Below are 20,815 nucleotides of genomic sequence, written 5' to 3'. Positions count from 1 at the left end.
TCTGTTGAGAGGTTTACTTTCAAGGTTGAACCCGCAGTTAACCTGCCTCCGAGTGTATTCTACAACACTATTACTATTAACTACAAGATACGATAAGATTACTGCTACTAATACTACTCTATAGTAATTTGTGTAATTATCGCTCTGCGTGTTGGGCTTGTTGTATTCTAGGCCTGGTCACGTCGCATCTCTCTTGTTAATTGATGTAGTTGTTGCTAGGGCTGCAACTGTCGAACATTTTTGGAATCAAGTATTTTTCATTGATTAATCGAGTAATCAAATAACTCCAACTTTTGCGTTTTTAAACAACTCTATCAATGGTGTGTTATGCAACATGAAAATCCTCTTAAAATGAGCAAGCAATTGGCTGTTATTCTTCACAAAAAGTTTTTTTTATTCAAATTCAATACTTTTATTAGATCAAAGCTTAAAACCTTTGGGTTACTGGCTCCAGAACTAATCTTTCTGTGAAACATTCATGATGTACATGAAAAAAAAACAATGAAACATAGGTTAGCCTATTTGTCCTTAGTTTTATTTTAATTAAAAAAAGGAAAAAGGGGTGTACTGCTATAGCCCATCTGAGAATAAAGAGAGGTACAAAATAAAGGTACAAAATAGTAAAAATAAAATATAAATAAACAATTTACGTAATACTAATAATCCAACAATACAGTTCAGTTTCCAGTTGTATCCAGATGAGGTAGGTAGGTAGAATGTTTGTCTATGTGCAATGTTATGTGCAAAATAAAGAGAGAGAGAGAATTTGTCTTAGTGCATGTGTGTGCAATGTATGTGCAAGCCTGCGCCACTGTGATGTGCAACAAATGCTATTATCTCGCCCAAAAGTAAATCTATATGCTGATGAATGTAGATTTGTCCATCTGTGAATTTTATTATTACTACCTAATGTATGGGGAAGGCGTGTTTTGAGATGTAACCTATCAGTGTGTGTGTGTGTGTGTGTGTGTGGTGTATTTGCTACTTATCATGCCTCATCACTATCGACTCATAACACAAATAATTACAAATAATGTACATTCTAAGAAGCGCTAATGTTAGTTAGCAATCATTAAAATACGATACCTTGTAGAAGCTCCGAGTTCGCTAGGAGATTCTTTTGGTTAAGGTGCTGTAGTTTTGACGAAGTACTTTTATGGTCAGCCAGGTCCGTTTTACAGTGTCTACACTGCACTACGTTGCCACCTTATGGTCCCATTTTAAACGCAGCGTGGCGCTGTTCTCGGGCCCAGACGCGCCTTTACCGGCCCCACGACCTCCTCCACCTCCCGGAGGTAGCGCTCCACCCGAGACCTTTCCAGGGCGTGGCAGACGCGATGAACCTGACGACGCCCAGTTGTCCCGGCTCCCCGCGGAACTCCCTCCACACGCGGCTCAGCAGGACGCCGCCGAAGGTCGCGGAGGCTACGGGGCTGGCGGCGGACGGGACGCGTAGAGGCCGGAGAATTTGGGCTCCGTGCCGCCAGCAGCAGCCGCTCCGGGGTGGTGATGTTGAGCGCCGCCACCTTCTCCAGCTCAAGGCCGCGTGTTGCCATCATCCTTCTCGGCCTCCAGGGCTCTTCAGGACGGTGGAGCCCGAATTCGTTTTCAGCGCTCATGGTGCTGAAAAAAAGTGTTAATAACACAAGAAAAATCCGCAACAACAGTATCCTGAAAGAAAAAGCAAGTTAAAATTGTATTAAGTTATAAGAAGCAATAAAATTAGAAATAAAAGTCAATCAAGGTTGGCAAGCAACTGAAATCTAAGTTTTGTTTAATTAAGATCTCCTCGGCCAATCAGGACTCTGTGGTTTGTTTACAGTAGTCATGGTAACCTGTCATGTCTGAACATGTTGGCGGTGTTTTTTTTGTTTTTTTTTTATAAATCAAATTATTTTGCCCATCCTCAGTCCACTTTTTTTCTCACCTGTTAAATTAGAATTTGTACTTTTCCGCCCCCTGCTGACACAGTTTTGTCACGACTGTAGTTTAATAAAATCTGGCGCTAAGGTTATGACATATATATTAGGGCTGTTAGTAGATTAATCTCATGTTTGCTATAGTTAACTCGCAATTAATTGCACATTAATCACACCTTTAAGTCTTTCCTAAACATTCTGTTTTTAATACTCTTATCAACATAGGAGTAGACAAATGTGTGCTTTGTGCAGATTAATGTCTTTTAATTCAAAAATAATATTGAACCTGTGTTTACAATTAATTAAAACAATATCACAAAATTACATTTAAACACAATTTTAAATAAATTAAATGGAACATTACAATACAGAATTACAATTCATATGTATCTTATAATTGAATAAACATGTAACGGTGTCTTTCTGGCAGATTGAATGAAACACAATAACTCTTCAAACATGTCTAAGCAAAAACTACAATAAATGTATACATTTTCTAGCAACATCGACTACTGAACAGGTTTGCTGTGTGCTTTACATGAAAGAAACATTGCAGTTCATGGTGTGCCCATGTTACTTAAGTATTTGTACTGAGCCAGTTACTCAAACACACAACAAAGTTTACATTTTCAGATGATAGGGCAGCTCGCTTTTTTTGAATAACATGCCCAGACAGTGAAAACAACCTCTCACATGGTATGGATGTGGCAGGTGTCGCCAAGTACTTACGTGCAAGGTAGGCCATCTCGCTGTGTGCTCCTTCATAATATAAAAAAAGCCCAGTAGATGTTTCAAATATCACGAATCAATCCCACTCTGATCACAATCTTTTTTCACTTCTCCCCTCCTGCAGGCCACAAACAGCTTCTTCCCACAATTGCCTGTAACAGCACAGCTATGTTGTCTGTTATTTCATCCTGTCCCAAATCATTATAGTTTCTTACACTTTGCTTTCTAGTTTACAATCTGCATATGGACAAGTCTCTATGTGATGCACGGGACATTATGATAACACAAGTTACTTTATCCCCATAAGTAGTGTTCAGAACTATGACCAAGTGTGACATGTATGTCCTGCCTTCTTACTAGGTAGTTCAAAATAAAATTGTGACAAAAGCAATATAAGCAGCCCTACAAACTTCACACATGATGCATGGGACACAGAAAACTAGTCTCACTTGTTAAAATGAACTTCCACATTAAAATTTTGTGAACTCTATAAGCATTCAGACAAAAGCTTCATTTTTAAATACACTGAAATTAAATGTTCCACATTATCAGAGTATTAAATATTAGGACAAGTAAAAGAGCAAATATTACAGCAATTTTTTTTCAAACATTTCCGACAGAATCACCCATATTGTATGTAGTCAATAAATAAAATGTTTAATGTTTATGGGGTGGTAGTAGCCTAGTGGGTAACACACTCACCTATGAACCAGAAAACCCAGGTTCAAATCCCACTTACTACCACTGTGTCCCTGAGCAAGACACTTAACCCTAAATTGCTCCAGGGGGGGACTGTCCCTGTAACTACTGGGGTTAGCCCACACAAATTCCACTTGGGGTTAGGGAGTGGGCTGGGTTTTGTTTCATTAGTGATAGGGTTACATGCAGTACACACCACATACAACAGATAAAAAATGCATCACAAAATCTGAAGGTTTGATTTGTTTAGTTCTTAATTTTACCAGACATCATTTTTTTCAGTTGAGCATGTATATTTACACCAATGTCAAAAACTTTACTGACGAATGCAAATTAATATGGTATGTGTGCCAAAGCTAGGAAAGGTATATGGATCTGTACACAGGAATCAATACGTAATTAAAATGCACAATTATAAAATAATTTTCTTGTTACTACATTTGTTTTGGACCTTTCAAAATGTAAAAGTAGCTTCAAATAGATTAAAAACCTGCATACACACAATAAAACAATGCATCAACATGGAAGGTTGAATACAAGTTAGACAAGCGCTGAAGATACTCTGGTGTGGACTTCAGAATGTGTCAGAAAATTCAGTCACTGAAAGTGAAGTGTTTGCCCGTGTGAAACAGCACACAGAAATTTACCATCACCCTTGGTGAGCAGTGGGCACCCATGAGAGACACCCGGGGAGCAGTGTGTGGGGACGATGCTTCGCTTAGCGGCACCTTAGCAGTTCTGGATTTGAACCGGCAACCTTCTGATTACGGGTCCACTTCCTTACCCTCTAGGTCACCACTCCCCTGTTAGAATATTCATCTGAAACACTTTGCACAACTCCAGTCAAAACTTGCAGGTACTTCTGTCTCACAATTACCATCATTTCTCGGATTTAAACAGTCTTCACTTAATCCCCAAGGTGAATCTTGGGATAACGGGATAAAACCAATTTCAGTAACTTCACCATCAACATGACATGTAAATTAATCTAACATAATATTATAAGTACATACTTTGCAATGCTGTAGTTGTAATCTAGCTGGAGAACTCTTGAAAGGAATTGAAAGGGAGTTGAATGCCATTAAAACATCAGATCTTCTCTTTGTTCTGAGGTTGACAGATTCTGGAAAGCATTTATGACAAAAGTACAATTAATCTCGTAGAAAGATCAACATTTCAAGAATATATGAAGTCTAACAGAGAATCACTTCAGATGTGATACGTAGGAAGTGACTACTGTACCTACCCCTGTGTGGCAGCTGCCATGGCCATCCTGTTAGTTCAGACAGGATGGTTTCCAAGAACAGACCCTCTGTGCTTTGAACCAATCTGTTATGTATATTTCAACAAAAGAGGTCAGGATTCCTTTCTCCTCCCTAATTTTGCAGCAGACTCTGGCTCGACTTTAGTTGCTGTCTGAGTCTTTATAAAGTTGCTGTAAACGTCTCTTGATGCTCGCAACCAGCACCTCAATTCTGTTAGCCAAGGCAGCAGCTTCATTAGTGTGGGTGGAGGTTACTGTGAAGAGGAAACATTTATGTTGCCTTTTGTAACAGGAGTGCACGTTCTAATCGTTATACATCATTGATTTAGCATTATAACAAAATAGGTTAGAATAAGTGGGAACTTATTAAGAAAATGACTAAATATGCCATGCAGGGAGTGCAATGCATCAGAATATATCCTCAGTGCATCTGAATAAACCAGGCAATACAGAATGTTACCAGCAGTTCATAACATCTACATAAAAGTCTGCTCAGAAGCCTCACCCTCTGCCCACTCACTGACCTACTCTTCCACCTGGCTGTCAGTCACTGCCAACTCTGCCTTCAGGGACTCCAGATTCTGCAGCTGGTTTGCCAGAACTTTTGTGGTCTTTAAATACAATTAAATAAATGTTCAAAGCACAAAGATGAATGCAATTTCTATTATGATTAATGCAAAGTGCAATTACTTTCAGATGTCTGAGACACAGTGAGGTAGCCAAATTGTTCATCTTTTGCTGATTCCAAAGCATGGTCATGAGGGTCAGCATGTCTGTATGGCCTGCAACAGGAAAGAGGATGTTATGACTTCACTTATTTTTTTAGACCTTCAGTGAGAAAAATTATGGCAATTCACCTGCTTTTGACATGTTTTGTGGTCACTGCTATATGAGAGAGGCATTCCCCTGGTCCACCTCCTCCCCTACTGTCAATCCAGCCCCCTCCTGATATGCACCCCTTCATTTAACCTGTTTAGAATACTGTAAAAACAATACATTTTAGAAGGAGCGTTCAACATAAAGTGATTTTGTTACATATAATAACAGCTCACTTGACATTTGAAGTCATGAGGCGTCATGGGGCTGGAGCTCTGGGCAACTTCTTGACACTCTCTGGAGGTATGGCCAATATTTGCTATGAAGACATCAAAAATGGCCAAAAAAAGGCCAACTTTCTTCTGTTAAACCCTGATAAGACGGAAGCTAGACATAAGTTCTCTAACTACATCATAACGCTGGATAGCCTTTCTATCTCACCAAGTCCTGATAATATTTCCTGGTTGCTGATGTGGTATTAGTGGAGAGGCGGTTATATCCTGGGTACCTGGCAAAAATGTTCCCCGTTATTTTTAGGTAGGTTGACCAGATATGTTACAGTCAGATAAAATAAGATTATCATTTATTAGTCCCACAAGTTGAAAATTTACATTGTCATGGAAGAAAATTACATTACAAGAGCAGCAAAACATAAATATCATAGAGAATATGCAAACTATGTAATATAAGAAGTTCACTATACAATAAATAGTCTGAGAAAACAGTGGATGAGAGTATTCAAAATATCTGTATATACATACAATATATTGGTGTGTGTGTGTGTGTGTGTGTATATATACCATTCTCCTTTCTCCATCCTCTAAACTAGATATGTGACATGTCTGGAAATCACTCGGGTACATAATTACACGTGAATGCAGGAAACAGTCACTCATAATATACTTTTACAAGTAGACTTACTTTAATTTACTTTACAGACGATTTTATCCAAAGCGACTTACAGGAGGAAGACACCAGCAATTCTAGTTCGATTTCTATAGATACTGCATATCTACTCCCGCGACTTCAATCGTTTCGAATGGTATCTGTAAAAATTAAAGACTCTTCGAATAAAGACATTAAAAAGGCAGCTAAAAAGTCTAAATAAAGAGAAGTAGCCTAACGTTGCAGTAGCGTGTGACGTCACGATTTGAAATCAGCGCGCGCCAGGGGGAACATGGGGGAACTGAGTTTTCAGTAACACCGGCATGAAACGTCGGAAAGCGGCGAAACAGCCGCCGCTTTATAGTTTGTGCCCCACGACGTTGCTACTCGCGGTTTCTGCTACTCGGTGCGAAGCAAGACACCAGCCGCATCATTAGGACCACGCGATCGCCCTCATCCCGGTCCAAGCGGGCTTGGTCCTGTCCAGATGGTTTTCACCATTCATCTGGTATCCGAAATACTTGCAGACAGAACTGCTTTTTACAATTTCTAGCAAGCTTGGTGCTGAACAAATACATTTAATTACGTTTACAGGTAGTCGGGGGTGGGGCTGCCCGCTGCAATGCCTGTTAAAAATTGTTGTAGTCTGCAGGCGATCGCCTGAACGGGCAAAACAGTGTTAATTAGTATCAATACTAATTTTTAGTATCAATATCTGAAATTCAAGTTTTTGACAAACCCAACATACAGAACCTTTGTTGCAAACGCACACAAACAGGAATAAAAGCGACAGGAACTGCGTCACAAAAACTGTGGAATTTACCGCATATCGTCACAAGGGAGAGCGCTACGTGGTCACTATGGCAACGGTAAATTGTTTTTGTATCAACAGTTTGCTGATTGGCTGGTTACTTTCCTTTTGTTCTCATTGGTCACCTAACAAAGCCTCTAAAATGCTGATTGGTTGGTTATGTCATGGCGTCATTATACATTAGCCTTGTCCTTACTGGTCACCAAATGAAGCTATTAACATGCAGCTTGCTGAGTGGTCGTTTATGTGATAATATTTGCATACAGCTAACTATTTAAATGACTGGCAGTAAAGAGGCCTCAGAACTGATTCTTAGTTTATACTGTTCACGTCTAGCGAAAGCTCTGAAATGCATCCAGAGCGACAAGACTGGCCAGTGGAGACCATCCCCTGGGGGAACATCACCCAGGGCAATGGTAGCACCTCCACATACCTCCCAAAACATGGGGAGTGCAAACACCAGTGCAAACAGTGCGGCAAGGGGTTCCTTCAGATATATTCACTTACGATCCACATGAGAGCCCACACTGGGGAGAAGCCGTATTGCTGCTCTGAATGTGGGAAAGGCTTCTCACAAAAGCCAAATCTTAAAAGACACCAACTATTACACAGCGGTGATCTGCCATTTAAGTGTGAGACTTGTGGTAGACAATTTTCACAAGTCTCTAATCTCAAGACCCACCAGAAAGTCCACAGTAAATAGAAGTCCCACAAGTGCAACCAGTGTGGAAAGAGCTTTACACATAAAGCTACTCTGCAATACCACGAGAGAGTGCACACTGGCATTAAGCCACACCAGTGTGACGAATGCGGGAAGAAATATGCGCATCAAACCAGCTTGAAAGCGCACAAGAAACAACACAGAGAGGGGAAGAAGCTGCACATGAAGTGCGACGCTTCAGAGCAGCCGCCGAGCTCCGTGCAGCATCAGCAGAGCTGTTCAGTAGAATCTGAGCTACAGTCCTACCTGAATTTCTACGAACAAGTCCACGCTGAACAGGACCAGCAGCAGTGTTGTCAGAAACAGGGTCCAGGGAACACACCAGTCCCCCCGCTCTACAATGACGAGGATTTCCAGGCTCTGCTGAACATGTCACTACCATCACCACCACTGTACAATGATGAGGATTTCCAGGATCTGGTGAACTTTCCACCACAGCACCAGAACAGCCAGACCCTACAGCATCAGCAGTGGGTTTTCCAGGATCTGTCCTCAGAGCAGCAGTACGCGCTGGCTCCGGTCAACACACAGATGAAGATCGGCCCAGTGAATATCTCTGCAGAAATATCACCACAACAACCATTGCTGTTTGAACACAATTCTTTCCTCTATTTCTGGTGTCCAGACCAAATTTAAAGCAATCAGTCTGGTAAAAATGCTGTAAATGTAATGAAAACAGCGGTGCCATTGTATTAAAGAAAAATCATTAAATGGAAACTGTTGAAATCACTGAATATGAATAAATATGAATGTTATATAAATTGTAATAGAAGTGATCTTGTTTTTACTATTATTTTCATGATCCAACTATTGAAAGAAGGGGCATATCTGATTTCCACAGCAAAAGAATAAGTCTTCTGGTCATTAATGAAGCAAAGGCTACTGCCGTAGTTTGAGATGCAGTGAAAATTGTGTCTGGAGGGGGGGATTCCAAAAAAGAAAAAAAAAAAAAAAAGATATATGGTGCAGGTTCAATCGATTTATTGATGATATGACAGTGAATTCTTTTTCCCAGAAACTATAGAAAGACTGGCAGTTCCAAAACATATGGCCCTTTGTGACATTGTGGCCACTCTGAGCTGGTATTTGGGAATATTTTTGCAAGTTTATCTGCTGAGAAGTGCAGGCGATGTAATGGACAGTATTTAAACACTGCTCTCCTCTGTAAGTACGATGTTAAGATCTTGTTCCCATGCCACTTTAGTTCTCTCCCATGAGGGTGGATGGATACCAAAAATGGATTCCAAAGGGTTAGACAAACACATTAAAAGGTCATCTACAACCCTGTCTTGTGAAAGAAAGTATAGTGAGTGTCATTGTCCTCTGTATTTAACTAGGGCTGCACAATATGGGGAAAAAGACATATTGCAATTATTGAGATCAATATTGCGATATGCGATTGCGATATGATAAAGGGGACTTGCTTGTATATCAATGAAAGGTCGCATACAAATTACTAATAGTGAAATGTTTAATTTCAAAGTAAAACATACAAACTACTTATAACAACTTGAAATGCCCAGTGCTTTCAAAATATGATTATTTAATTTAGTAGAATACTTTAAAAAACATTACTGTCGAACGACAAACCCTGGTAAGGCTAAACAACTGTTTTGATTATATTTGGCCATTATAAAATCCCGTATTATAGTTCTTACGTTTAACCAAAACGTTGTTTGGAGGCTGACTTGAACACAGGGATGCACAGCTTTGCTAGCTTAGCTAAGGTTAAGATTTGTAAACTGATGTGAAATTCTTTAGGAAACCTTTAAAATTTGAAAAAAGTTAACTAAACAGCTAAGAACAGTCTAAATAATTAATGCCTACGTTTAGCCCAAATGTTGTTTGGAGGATGACTTGAACAGCCTATCGCAATATGGTGGCGACGTTGACTTACGTCTACCCAGATGTCTATGTGAGTCACGAATCTGAGGTCTCCACTGAACCGAATCGAGAGTCATGTGACCAAACACGTCACATTTAAATCGCAGCTTTTTGCGTTCATGTAATCGCACAGACTGACATCGCAATTACGATTGCGATTAGATTAATCGTGCAGCACTATCTTTAACCATGGTGAAAATAACCTTGGTGAGCAGTGGGCAGCCATGACAGGCGCCCGGGGAGCAGTGTGTGGGGACGGTGCTTTGCTCAGTGGCACCTCAGTGGCACCATGGCAGATCGGGATTCGAACCAGCAACCTTCTGATTATGGGGCCATTTCCTTAACTGCTAGGCCACCCCTACACCACCACTGTACACGGACATAATCTGATATTACAGAGTTAGTCCAATGATGATTTATACAGCATTTCAACGCACATGATAAATGTCGGACTGAAGCCGAACCTTTCCAGAACTGCATTTAAGTACTTTCCACCAACCTGGTCAAACGTGTCTACAGAGATACCAATTTCCAGTTGAAGGATGGAGTGAGAGGAGTATAATATATAAAATAAACAACGCATATTAAAAAATGATTGTCTGTCTGGTATGAAACCAGTTTACTCTGGGTCAACCCCACATTATTTTAGGTATCACTATATCCAGGCGGCTGGCCAGGAAAGAATTTTATTTTGGGTAGAACCACTTTGACTGCCGGGGTCACTGTACAGGGCAGTTTCTGTTTGGAAAGAATTGCCTCAAAAAGTTTACTTAAAACGGGTCAGCTGAAAAAACTTTAAAAAACTCAATTGGGATCCATCCATCTGGACCAGGTGATTTACCATTTTGCATAGAATTTATGGCTTATGTTATATCTTTGCAGGATGTCCCAAGGTCCAAGCATGATCGGTCTTCACAGCTAATTTTAGGAATTTCCAATTAATCAACAATTAATTTTGGGTTGAATTAACTGCCTGTGAGGTGTATAGATTGGTGTAGAAGTACTTAAATGTGGCTGGTCTGAACTTGTCTAAGCTGATGAGATAGTAACCTGCCGACTTTATCGCTGTTCATAGCATGTGCATCTAGTCTTCAAATGTAGCCGTTCAGTCTGTTAAATTCTTCTTGCAAAAACATCCTTTACTTGTATAGAGCTGGATTATGAAAATGAACCAGCTCATTTTGTGCCTATTTCCTGTATTATGCATTTTCCTCCCATGGGCTGTATACGGGATTCATTGGCCTCTAAGGAAAGTATTGAGGGCCTCCCAAATAGTAAGGAAAGACATTCGAGGTGTGAGGTTGACGTTGAAAAAGAAATCCATTTGTTCTTTAAATGATTTTGTGAGAAAGCAGTAATGGGTCGAGGTGTCCTATTTGACGAATTGTAGTGTTATGTCTACTTGCACAGGGGACTGATCCAAAGATCACAATATTAGGATATCGACTATTTGAAACGAAACAGAGAATCCTACTATCAATCAAGAAAACAATCTATTTTGGAATATGAGTGGTGAACAGGTGAAAAAAAGAATATTGTTGGGATGTTGGGTTGGTATATTTCCAGAGGTCAAACCATTTATTGCATTCCATAAATAACAAAACAGCAGCCGCAGACTCCCATCTTGGACAGTGTGAGACGTGATCTGTCCAGATTTGGCTGGAGAACAAAGTTGAAATCACCGCCAAAAATGAAACGAACATACTACGTATAGTCTATGGGCAATAAAGTGTCCTAATTAATAATATTAAATGAAAAACACTGATGGTAGTGTGTGTAATTGAACTTCTGTGATCTCAGGTACATATTCCCTGCTGAGGGGTCTGCAGGAATGTTCTGAAGTTCACGTTGCAGCGCAGATTCTTCACCTGCGCCGGTGCATGTCTGCTGTCCAGGCCGCTGTTTGTAAATGTGTAGGATTCTAATCGATCAAAGAGAATAATGATTATTGATGAATCATTAGGAATACTGATTACCCAGGGGCCCATAGTGACTTACCTAGCAGGGGAGATACCGTGATCAAGAAGGCGGATCACCCAGGGTGAGGCTCAGCCATTGCACTTCGGCTGTGCTGACCCCTGCATATTCCCCAAATGTGGGAATCTCGACTGTATGGGGCAGTGGTGGCCTAGTGTTTAAGGAAGCGGCCCCATAATCAGAAGGTTGCTGGTTTGAATCCCGATCCGCCAAGGTGCCACTGAGGTGCCACAAAGCACCGACAGAATGTTTGTCACAAACACAATGAATGTTGAGTGGGTGATCACCACCCACTCAACATTACTTCCCTCAGCTTCAAAGCCTGAATCTGAGTCATCTGGATGAGGCTGGAGAACGTGGCATTTATCACATAACAGAGATCACCAATCGACTGATAGAACGCAAACACAAAACTGTGGAGGTTCTCCCACAAAGCTGCATGCACATTTCAGTGAAGAACATTTCTACGACCTGGTACAGTTTTTATCCTTTTATATAGATTTAATGGTTAGAAAATGCCTCTAGATATGTTACAGAAACTACAGATTTATATTGGGTTTATTTTGGATTCTTGTTGGTTACTTTTATTTCGGGATGCTCTGAAATATTCATTAATTTTACACTGTACATTTACCAAGAACATGTGACGGCAGAAATAGATGATCTTGCTGCACCCTATATCATGAAATTATTAATGATCAAAAATAAATGGATGTAGTGCTACATTTAAATAACAAAGAAAACACATATTCAGAAATCTAACATTTAACATGTCCATCCACACAGACTTCACATGGTTAGACTAAACAAATACATTTTCCAATGGACAATGTTAACAAGTTATGATATGAAAGATTGAATTATTATGTGTTGCATGCTTTATGATTATTGTTAAATTAATTTTTGTTTGAAATCTGATGTATACATTATATGTGATTTATAGTTAATTTTGAATGTAAAGATTTATAAACCAAGTCTCGCGAGAAAAGACACGAGATCCATCACATGGACTGCAGGTGAGCAGATGTCTTCCACGAGGCTCCGCTAAGCTAAAATAAAGGGTTATATGCAGGGACATATCTCATTTTCAGGACAAGCAGCCAACGAGGTACTTGATAAGAAATGTTTTGTTTATGTTCATGTTGAATATTTGTATCGTATAATTGTTAACACGTTTTACTGTTTACTTAAATACAGTTCTCACGGCACAAGGTGCATGGCGCAAGTTTTACAAGAACGTCCACGCAATAAAGCCGATATCAAGAGACGACCTGTGTCTGTGTTGTCTTGAAGAGAGCTACAGTCATTGTGAAACGGTGCAGCACAGCACACAGTGACACAATGAAATGTGTCCTCTGCTTTTAACCATCATCCTTGGTGAGCAGTGTGCAGTACTACGTGTACTCTAATGTGCTTCTCTGGGATGCTGTGCTGTTGGTTTTCATGTCTTTCATGTCATGTCTATTTGAATAGGACTGTTCACATCTTCTCTGTAGGCCTCAAGTGCTAGACAGGAGCTTCCTTCATTTCTACCTCAGCAAGGAAGTTGGAAACAGGACAGGGTTCCAGAAGTCTCTCACCTCTTCTCTCAGTGCACACAACCAAACATGATGTCTGCATTTAACCCATTTTGTGTAGGATCAGCAAACAGCCATAAGTGGTGTTCATGGAGCAATGTATGGGGGTGGCACCTTGCTTAAGGGGACCACAGTTGCCACATGGCAGGTTGATCAATTTAAAAACTTGACCTTCTGATTCTGCTTCCAGGCAACCACCGCCCAACACAATCATCTCATAGGGTCTAGAATTCCATACACAGTACATATTGTTCTGTATATTCCATACACCGTAACCACTTTGGTTGGAAGTGTATGGAATAGCACTAAATTAATAGTTTTATATTAGCTGACACTATGGTCATGTAATTCTTGTGTTAGTATTCCCAATTTATTGTGGACTCACAAAATGAGGAACAAACAATGGAAAGATGGGGAATCCTGAGAAAACCTTTTGACATCTTTATTTCCTCTAACTGTGTGTGTGTATTTCTCAACTGGTAGTACAGTTCAGGAATTTTGATGTATGAACTTCTCTCCTCTGACAGCTTCATAAAACCGACCTGAGAGAGAATTCAGAATGACAGAGAGAGAGAGAGCGAATGGAAATGAAGCTGGTGCATTCAAACTCCTCCTCTCACATAAAACCCACACAGCTGAGGCTCAGAATTAATGCTGTGCATCTATACCGCCATACATATTAAGGGGTGCAAAGGTACAGGTATCCCACGGTACGCTCCATACCTCGGGGGAAAGGGGCAAACTCCTCCTGCCGCCTAAAAAGGTTTGTGTGAGTGTGGGCCAATTCACTATGGAGTTTCTCCAGTTCAGAACACCTCTGCCACACCCATCAAACAGAACCATGTGAGAGGACAGGCATATCCTTCAGAAGATGGACCAACACTTTGGAGGATTAGGATGCAGCAAAGATGGATGAATAAACAATTGGCAATGATATAAGGTCATGTTAATGCCCAATCTGTACATATTGCAGTCCTAATAAGATTAGTAAACTAATGGAAAATAATTTGTGGACCTGTTGACATGCCAAACACGTAAACAGTTCACAATACTCACGTCAATAACATCCTCAGGTCTTATTTTCACACAAACTGATTAAAAAGTGAAGACTTGCTGAAACTTTGCAATCCTTGTGAAAGAGGAAGACAGGGGGTTTAAAGGCCTGAAGAGAAAAATACATTTTTGTACTGTTTACATATTACATATTTCTACATATTATGCCCCATTCCCAATATAAATTAATTTAGGGTGTCCAGATTTGAAACAAGAGACCCACACACCAGTCAAACATGAACAGTCACGGAAAAAGTGATAATATTCACCCTTTGTTTTCCGAGACATTGATATCCGTTTTGTAATGTAACCTGCTTAAGGAAAAGTTGTTCACGTTCAGCGTGCTCAGGTTGTAACTCGGTTACTGTCTGCTTGGGGATTCGCACAAGCACGCCGACATTGGAGGCTTTTTGCAAGTGATTGTTCAGTTTACGTACAAATAAAGGTTTCAAAGAAAACAACGTCACAAAACTGTGGAACATTATGTTTTTTCCGGATGCTTTACTCTAATTGTGCAGATATATACCCCAGATGTCGCTTAAGTACGGGCGTCTAAGGGAGCGAATGCGTCAGCAGAGCTGCCATCTTGGGACGGGGTAGCGCGGCATTTAATTTTGAGAAGCATTTTTTATTGTCTTGGTTCGTCAGACATGAATGTGTTTATAAAGAAACGGTTTTTGAAATTATAGCATAATTTTATGTTCATAATGTAATCTGTATATAGGTATCCGCATATTTGGAACCCCGTCCAAATATGGCGGCGCTATTGACGCCTGCTGAGAGGCTAAACGCGGCATCTGATGTTTATATCCATGTTTTTATGCAGGGAATAATGAAGTTTCCAGATTGCCAGATAATTAAAACCGATCAGATTAACCTTTATTACAGTACTTATAAAGGAGCTTCTGATGGGTGGGTTGCTTCACACTACCCACCCTAATATACACAATAATGATGATGATTAAGGGCTCTTTAATGTACAGGTACATTTATATACACTTTAAAAAAAAAAAAAAAAAAGGGGGGGGGGGGGGGGGGGGGGGGGGGGGGTGGGGGGGGGGTAGAAGCTCCCAGTTGCAATACACTGAAAAGCTGAAATAAAAATGACCGGAATATGAGTGGTGAACAGGTGAAAAATCTCATCAGGAGATCCGATGCACTGATACTAAAGTGCATTTTAAAGTTTTGGACAAATCTTGGTTTATACTTTATTTTTTCAGTATTTTACTGCGTTATTTTCACCCATCAGCTATCTCCATCTAGTGGCAGCAGCAGGGATTTGTTTACGCGTCGCGTCAATGGCGCCCAAACACATAGAGCGCAAATGCCTCGCTCCAATACAACTTTTAAAAACAAACAGACCAACTGTTTTTAAATTCAGAGCGCAAATGCACAATTCAAATTTGCGCGTGACCGGCTGTTTTAAAAGATGCTGCGCTAGAGGGCGCTCTCACTCCACTCTTCATCTTCGGCGAGTGCGGTGAGTGAAGTTCAGCTCTTTTAATTGATAAAATATTTATAATGTTTTACAGAATCCACACAGGAAAAAGTTAATTTAATCGTGTTGGAGGCATGACATGGTAACCAGACATGGTTAAACAGGTCAAATTTAGCTTCTGTTTAAAGTTAATTTTCATATTATGGATTGTCTCCATGATGAAATGTTCGAATTAATTTTTGTCAGCATTACTGACGCGGATTTAACGCTAGTAGGTTTTAAAGTGAGATGCCAGTAGCTGAAACACATCTTATTTTGATTTAGCAACTATGCATTTTGTTAGTACTGTAATAGTAAAGTGTGTGGAGGGGGAAAAATGTATCCATTTACCCCAGGTAAATGGATTCTTGACTGAAGTTCACAGAAAGTATATAAAATTAATTTTAATATTGAGTATTGTTTATGGACGTGTTTCCATGAGTAAATGTTTGATGCTCATTGCTGAATTTCTGTGTTGATCATCGGTTGCCATGGTAACCAGAAGTCACTGACTCAATTGCTAATCTCCTGTAATTCACAGAAGCACCCAGAGTCCCAGGTCTTAAAATGAATGTTCTTCTGTATCTTACTCAGGGAATTGCGAGCGAAAGTGAGCATTGAGCGAGCTGATAGCAAGCAAATAAAGCGACAGAGCATCACTGAGATCATATACATCCAGATCATCAGGACCAGGATTGTCATTGAACACCATGGACATAGACTTCGGTCATGATGTCCATGAGGATTTTAAACTCCTGGAGTCCCTCGGGTGTGGGGCTTTTGGGCATGTGGTCAAGGTAAGGTCAAACTTGCAATTACATTGGATGTGAACAATCTGAGGAGCCAGAAGTCCCAGATTCAAACCCACTTACTACCATTGTGTCTCTGAGCAAGACACTTAACCCTGAGTGTCTCTAGGAGGACTGTCCCTGTCTCTACTGATTGCTCTGGATAAGGGCGCCTAATAAATGTTGTAAATGTAAATGCTCCACCCAAAGCGTAACTCTTCCATCATGCCGCATACACAAGGCTGAATACCAGATAGATACGTGCTGATTCAAGAATATTGGAGTCTGGTCATCTGTGAAAAGACATCATTCTTTAAAATACATGTATGATTAAAAAGAACATAACTAACACAAAATTCTACTGAAATAATACATAAAGATAGGGACATTTTACAAATATTGAGTTAGGAACAATATCAATATAACTGATACAATATTTTGATGCAGTTTTGATGAAATAAATATATTTATTCTTTAAATTTATAACCATTGATAACCCCTGGTACGGGACCGTTGCAGAGTTGCTGCCATTTGATCTCCCACTTAACATGTACAGACCTGTACGTTGTGCATGTCCATGTAACGGGCAGGAAAATCTACATAATGATGACATAATTTTAATATGAATTCAAAATACAGCTGCAGATCTTGTCTTTTAAAAATGGTAGAAAATAGCTGCAGCATAAAACAAAAAAAAAAAGTAACAAGCAAGCAAATATTTAGAAACCAAAAGTATTAATGAGGTTTGAACTGCAGTGATATTGTCTCACATCCTCTCCTTCCTCTGTGAAGTCCATATCTGTAATATAGTAGATGAAGGCTGTCCACTTATTCTCAAATGCCTGCTGTTGACCCTTTAATATATCTGTAGTTATCTGTTCCACTGGTAGAATTGACAACATTTGTTTCATCCACATATTAATTCTTGGCCTGTGAGTTTGTTTCCATAGCAATGCAATGCATTTCTATAAATGCTTGCTCATGTCTCCTATAAGTGTGTTTTCCTGGGTATAAACCCAGATGAAAAAATAAGAATGTTTTCATCTTTTAAAATGTTTTCATCTTTTGATGGTCATTTCAATGACTTACTTAAAAACATTTAAAAATTCTTACACCACCACAAACAGTGATGTAGCATACCTTTGGATTTTGTACATTTTATGCACATATTTGTTTAAAATGTGCATTAATAAATTCAAAACTAAATGGATTTATTCTTATGTTCTTTCTATGAATAGACGTTTTGCTTTTGAATGTGTAGAACAGCAGCTGATGCTTTTCTTTGCTCTTTGTGCTGCAGGCTCAGAAGCGTCAATCTAAGGACCTTGTGGCCTTGAAATCTGTACACTGGGATGATGGAGGTGAGAGAGATACAGTGTGTGTGTGAGAAAGTGTCATTTGTATTTAACCATGACCCAACAGAACTTTAGTGTTGTGGTCCAGCTGAAAGTTCTGCCCTGAGCTTTTTGTTTGGGTCTGTATATCTGTGTGTGATGTGAAATTTATTAGTGCAGTGACTTGGTAATAGATTGTGTGTATATCCTATCTTTTTACCCTGTCTAAACATGTGTGTTGTCTGTCTTTCTGAAGCTGTCATTGACCCCTTGCAAGAGATACGCCGGTTGCAGGAGTGCAACCATCAGAATGTGACCAAATTTCATGGCGCCTACTTGCAGTAAGAATCCAGAGATGTTGTTCACAACTTGAGAGTTTCTGTTTCTAAAACCTTGTGATCATGTGACTGACCGAGACTCAACATTTGTCCTTCTTCTTTAGGCAGGGGGAAGGTCTGACCCTCATTATAGCCATGGAGTTCTGTGGTGGAGGGTCTCTCCGTGATCTCTACAAAGGTAACACTACAGTGCCGTTCACTCTGAGTTTTCTTCTCCTGTGTTTTCAGGGTGGCATTTCATGTTTGCTTTGTTTTCTGGACAGATTTTGGCACATTTTACAAGGGGGAGACGGCTTATGTATGCCGGGAGGTCTTACGGGTAATTATTCCTACACGAACAAACCCACCCACACACATACACACCCACACTTAATACTTTTTCCAGATCTGTATGTGATGTACTTCCTCTTTGTGTCCACTAGGGGCTGAAGTACCTGCATGGCCAGCAGATCATGCATCGTGACATAAAGGTATCTCATCACACACCAATCTGAAAGTTATGAGGGTTCTTTACTGTCTGATTTGAAGCTATATTTACACAGAATACTATTCATTACTAGCGTACTGTCATAGCTAACTTGTGTGTGTCTGTGTGTTGGTCTACAGGGACAGAATGTCCTTGTAAACAATGTTGGCGAAGTGAACATCTGTGAGTACTGACTTCAAGAAACAATTTTTTTCAACCACTTCCTGTGAAGTGCAATAAAGAAGCTGGATGTGTTTAGATTTATGGGTGAAGAAAGAATGTGAATACGACTGTTTAAACATCTCTTCCTGCAGGCGATCTGGGTGTGGCAGCCAAATTGTCAGACCCCGGTGCCACGTTTCAGACTGCAGGTACTTACCAATGGTAAGTTTCTTTCAAAACCAAATATTCATCCTTGTGTGTGTGGTGTGTCTCTCTGTGCTCACTTCTCTGTTCTCATACAGGATGGCCCCCGAAGTCTTCAGGCCGATGAAGAATGGCCCATACAATCAGAAATGCGATATTTGGTCACTGGGCATAACAGCCAAATATCCCTCCGGCTTCATGGACCATCACCGGTAAACAATCACACACACACACACACACACACACACTTTTCATAGCCAGCAGAGTAAATGGAAACACAAGTACAGCATATGCTGTTTACTTAACAAATTTGGACCAACTGTATATTCAGTAGTCCCTTGTGTGTGTGTGTGTCTGTTCTTAAGGCTGATGTGTCTCTTTCTTTCTCTGCGTTTTCAGGAAAGCTGCCTTCATCTCACAAGTGAAAGAGGAAGGAAATTGGTGAATGTTTTCTTCATTGCATACATACACACAGCTAAATTGCAATGAATCCGGACAGTTTTCTTGTCAGGTCTAGGACATTTGAGGACTTTGTCCATCAGGTCCTTACTGTAGATCCACGAAGGCAGCCTTCAGCTGAAGAGCTGCTTTTGGTAAGGAAACACAAGTCAGAATTGTAACTCTACTGACATATACCCATATACCTTGATCTCGTATTTTATAATATAAATAAAACTAAAACCAGTACTAACACTCTGTGTGTGTGTTTGTGTGTGTGTCTGTGCGCAGCATCCATTTGTTAATGGATCAAACCTAAAGCCACATCAGATGGCTCTCTGGCTGGAGTGCTATGAGGTAAGTCTGTTGGCCCCCCTCTCTCTCACCCAATACCCAGTCCTTATCCCTGAGTCTTTGTGTTCAGAGGAGAATTTTGGTGAACACAGAACTTTGAACACAGAATAAGTGATTTTAAACCCAGCGCTTATTATAGTGCATTTGTGTATTGTGTGTTAACTTAATCCCTGGCTGGTTACAGAAATACAAGATGTGGAAGAGGAAGCAGCAGCAGCAGCAGCCAGGCCCTGCAGACGACCAGCAGCCAGGCCCTGCAGACGAGTCTGAGGGATTTGTGTCTGCTTCACAGATAGTATTGTCTTACCGCAAGGAAGAGCTGAGTCTTGAACCAGGCCCCGTAGAAGACCAGCAACCAGGCCCAAACAAAACCGCATTGAGCCAAACCACGCCCAGGCCGAGCCAAGCCACAATCAGGCCAAGCCAAGCCACGTCCCCCTTGAACCAGGCCATAACCAGGCCATGCACCTGCCACACCAAGCCCAGGTTGGGCCAAGACACATTCATGTTTCTCGTCCAGGCCGAGCCAAGCCCCGCCCATGCAGAGCCAAGCCCCGCATCTGCTGAGCGGAACCAAGCCAAGCCCTTTGCCGAGACACGACCTTTCCACATTTCTTGACCAGGCTGAGCCAAGCCATGCCCAAGCCAACATTTTTGTACATTTACATGTGGAGTGGTAGTAGCCTAGTGGGTAACTGTGACGTCCCGTGGCAGACTATGGGTGTTTTCTGTTGTGTTTGTGTGTGTCTCTCTCTTTCTGTCTCTGTAATGTTGCAGGGTGGCTCCTCATCAGCCATGATTGGACTCCTCCCACTTCCTGCCGTGATTGGTGGTGTTACGTTCTCCTCGTGTCTAGGGGTGGAAGAGAAGTAACAAAACGAATTAAGATAGCAGGTTTTTAATCTACAAACCTGAATAC

At 40.6% G+C, this 20,815-nt stretch overlaps 1 protein-coding gene, 1 long non-coding RNA gene and 1 pseudogene across 4 annotated transcripts; 2 read left to right on the top strand and 1 right to left on the bottom strand.

The window, feature by feature from the left end:
* Window positions 1-2,229: 2,229 nt before the first annotated feature.
* Window positions 2,230-6,916, bottom strand: LOC114802366 (uncharacterized). 3 transcript variants are annotated; one of them, XR_003751718.1, is made up of 9 exons: window positions 6,552-6,916; window positions 6,349-6,473; window positions 5,869-5,935; window positions 5,664-5,746; window positions 5,469-5,592; window positions 5,302-5,393; window positions 5,136-5,222; window positions 4,594-4,865; window positions 2,230-4,470 (listed from the first exon to the last, which is right to left on the bottom strand). It is a non-coding gene; the product is annotated as an uncharacterized LOC114802366 (long non-coding RNA). The 3 variants fall into 3 exon arrangements; XR_003751716.1 differs by having other exon boundaries at window positions 6,349-6,916; XR_003751717.1 differs by lacking the exon at window positions 5,136-5,222 and having other exon boundaries at window positions 6,349-6,916.
* A 4,802-nt stretch (window positions 6,917-11,718) lies between these two features.
* LOC114802757 (uncharacterized) lies at window positions 11,719-11,847 on the top strand (annotated as a pseudogene).
* Window positions 11,848-16,522: 4,675 nt separating this feature from the next.
* Window positions 16,523-20,515, top strand: LOC114802231 (mitogen-activated protein kinase kinase kinase kinase 1-like). The gene is made up of 13 exons (XM_029000944.1): window positions 16,523-16,609; window positions 17,901-17,961; window positions 18,191-18,275; window positions 18,377-18,450; window positions 18,536-18,591; window positions 18,695-18,742; window positions 18,879-18,921; window positions 19,053-19,122; window positions 19,203-19,316; window positions 19,504-19,545; window positions 19,622-19,697; window positions 19,834-19,899; window positions 20,081-20,515. Exons 1-13 carry the CDS (start codon window positions 16,523-16,525, stop codon window positions 20,513-20,515), a joined length of 1,257 nt encoding a protein of 418 aa, XP_028856777.1.
* The last annotated feature ends 300 nt before the right edge of the window (window positions 20,516-20,815 follow it).

The sequence above is a fragment of the Denticeps clupeoides genome, chromosome 13, assembly GCF_900700375.1.
Source record: "Denticeps clupeoides chromosome 13, fDenClu1.1, whole genome shotgun sequence".
NCBI classification, from domain to species: Eukaryota; Metazoa; Chordata; class Actinopteri; order Clupeiformes; family Denticipitidae; genus Denticeps; species Denticeps clupeoides.
Note: the sequence above shows the minus strand (reverse complement) of the source record. Positions and strands in the feature narration are given on the sequence as shown.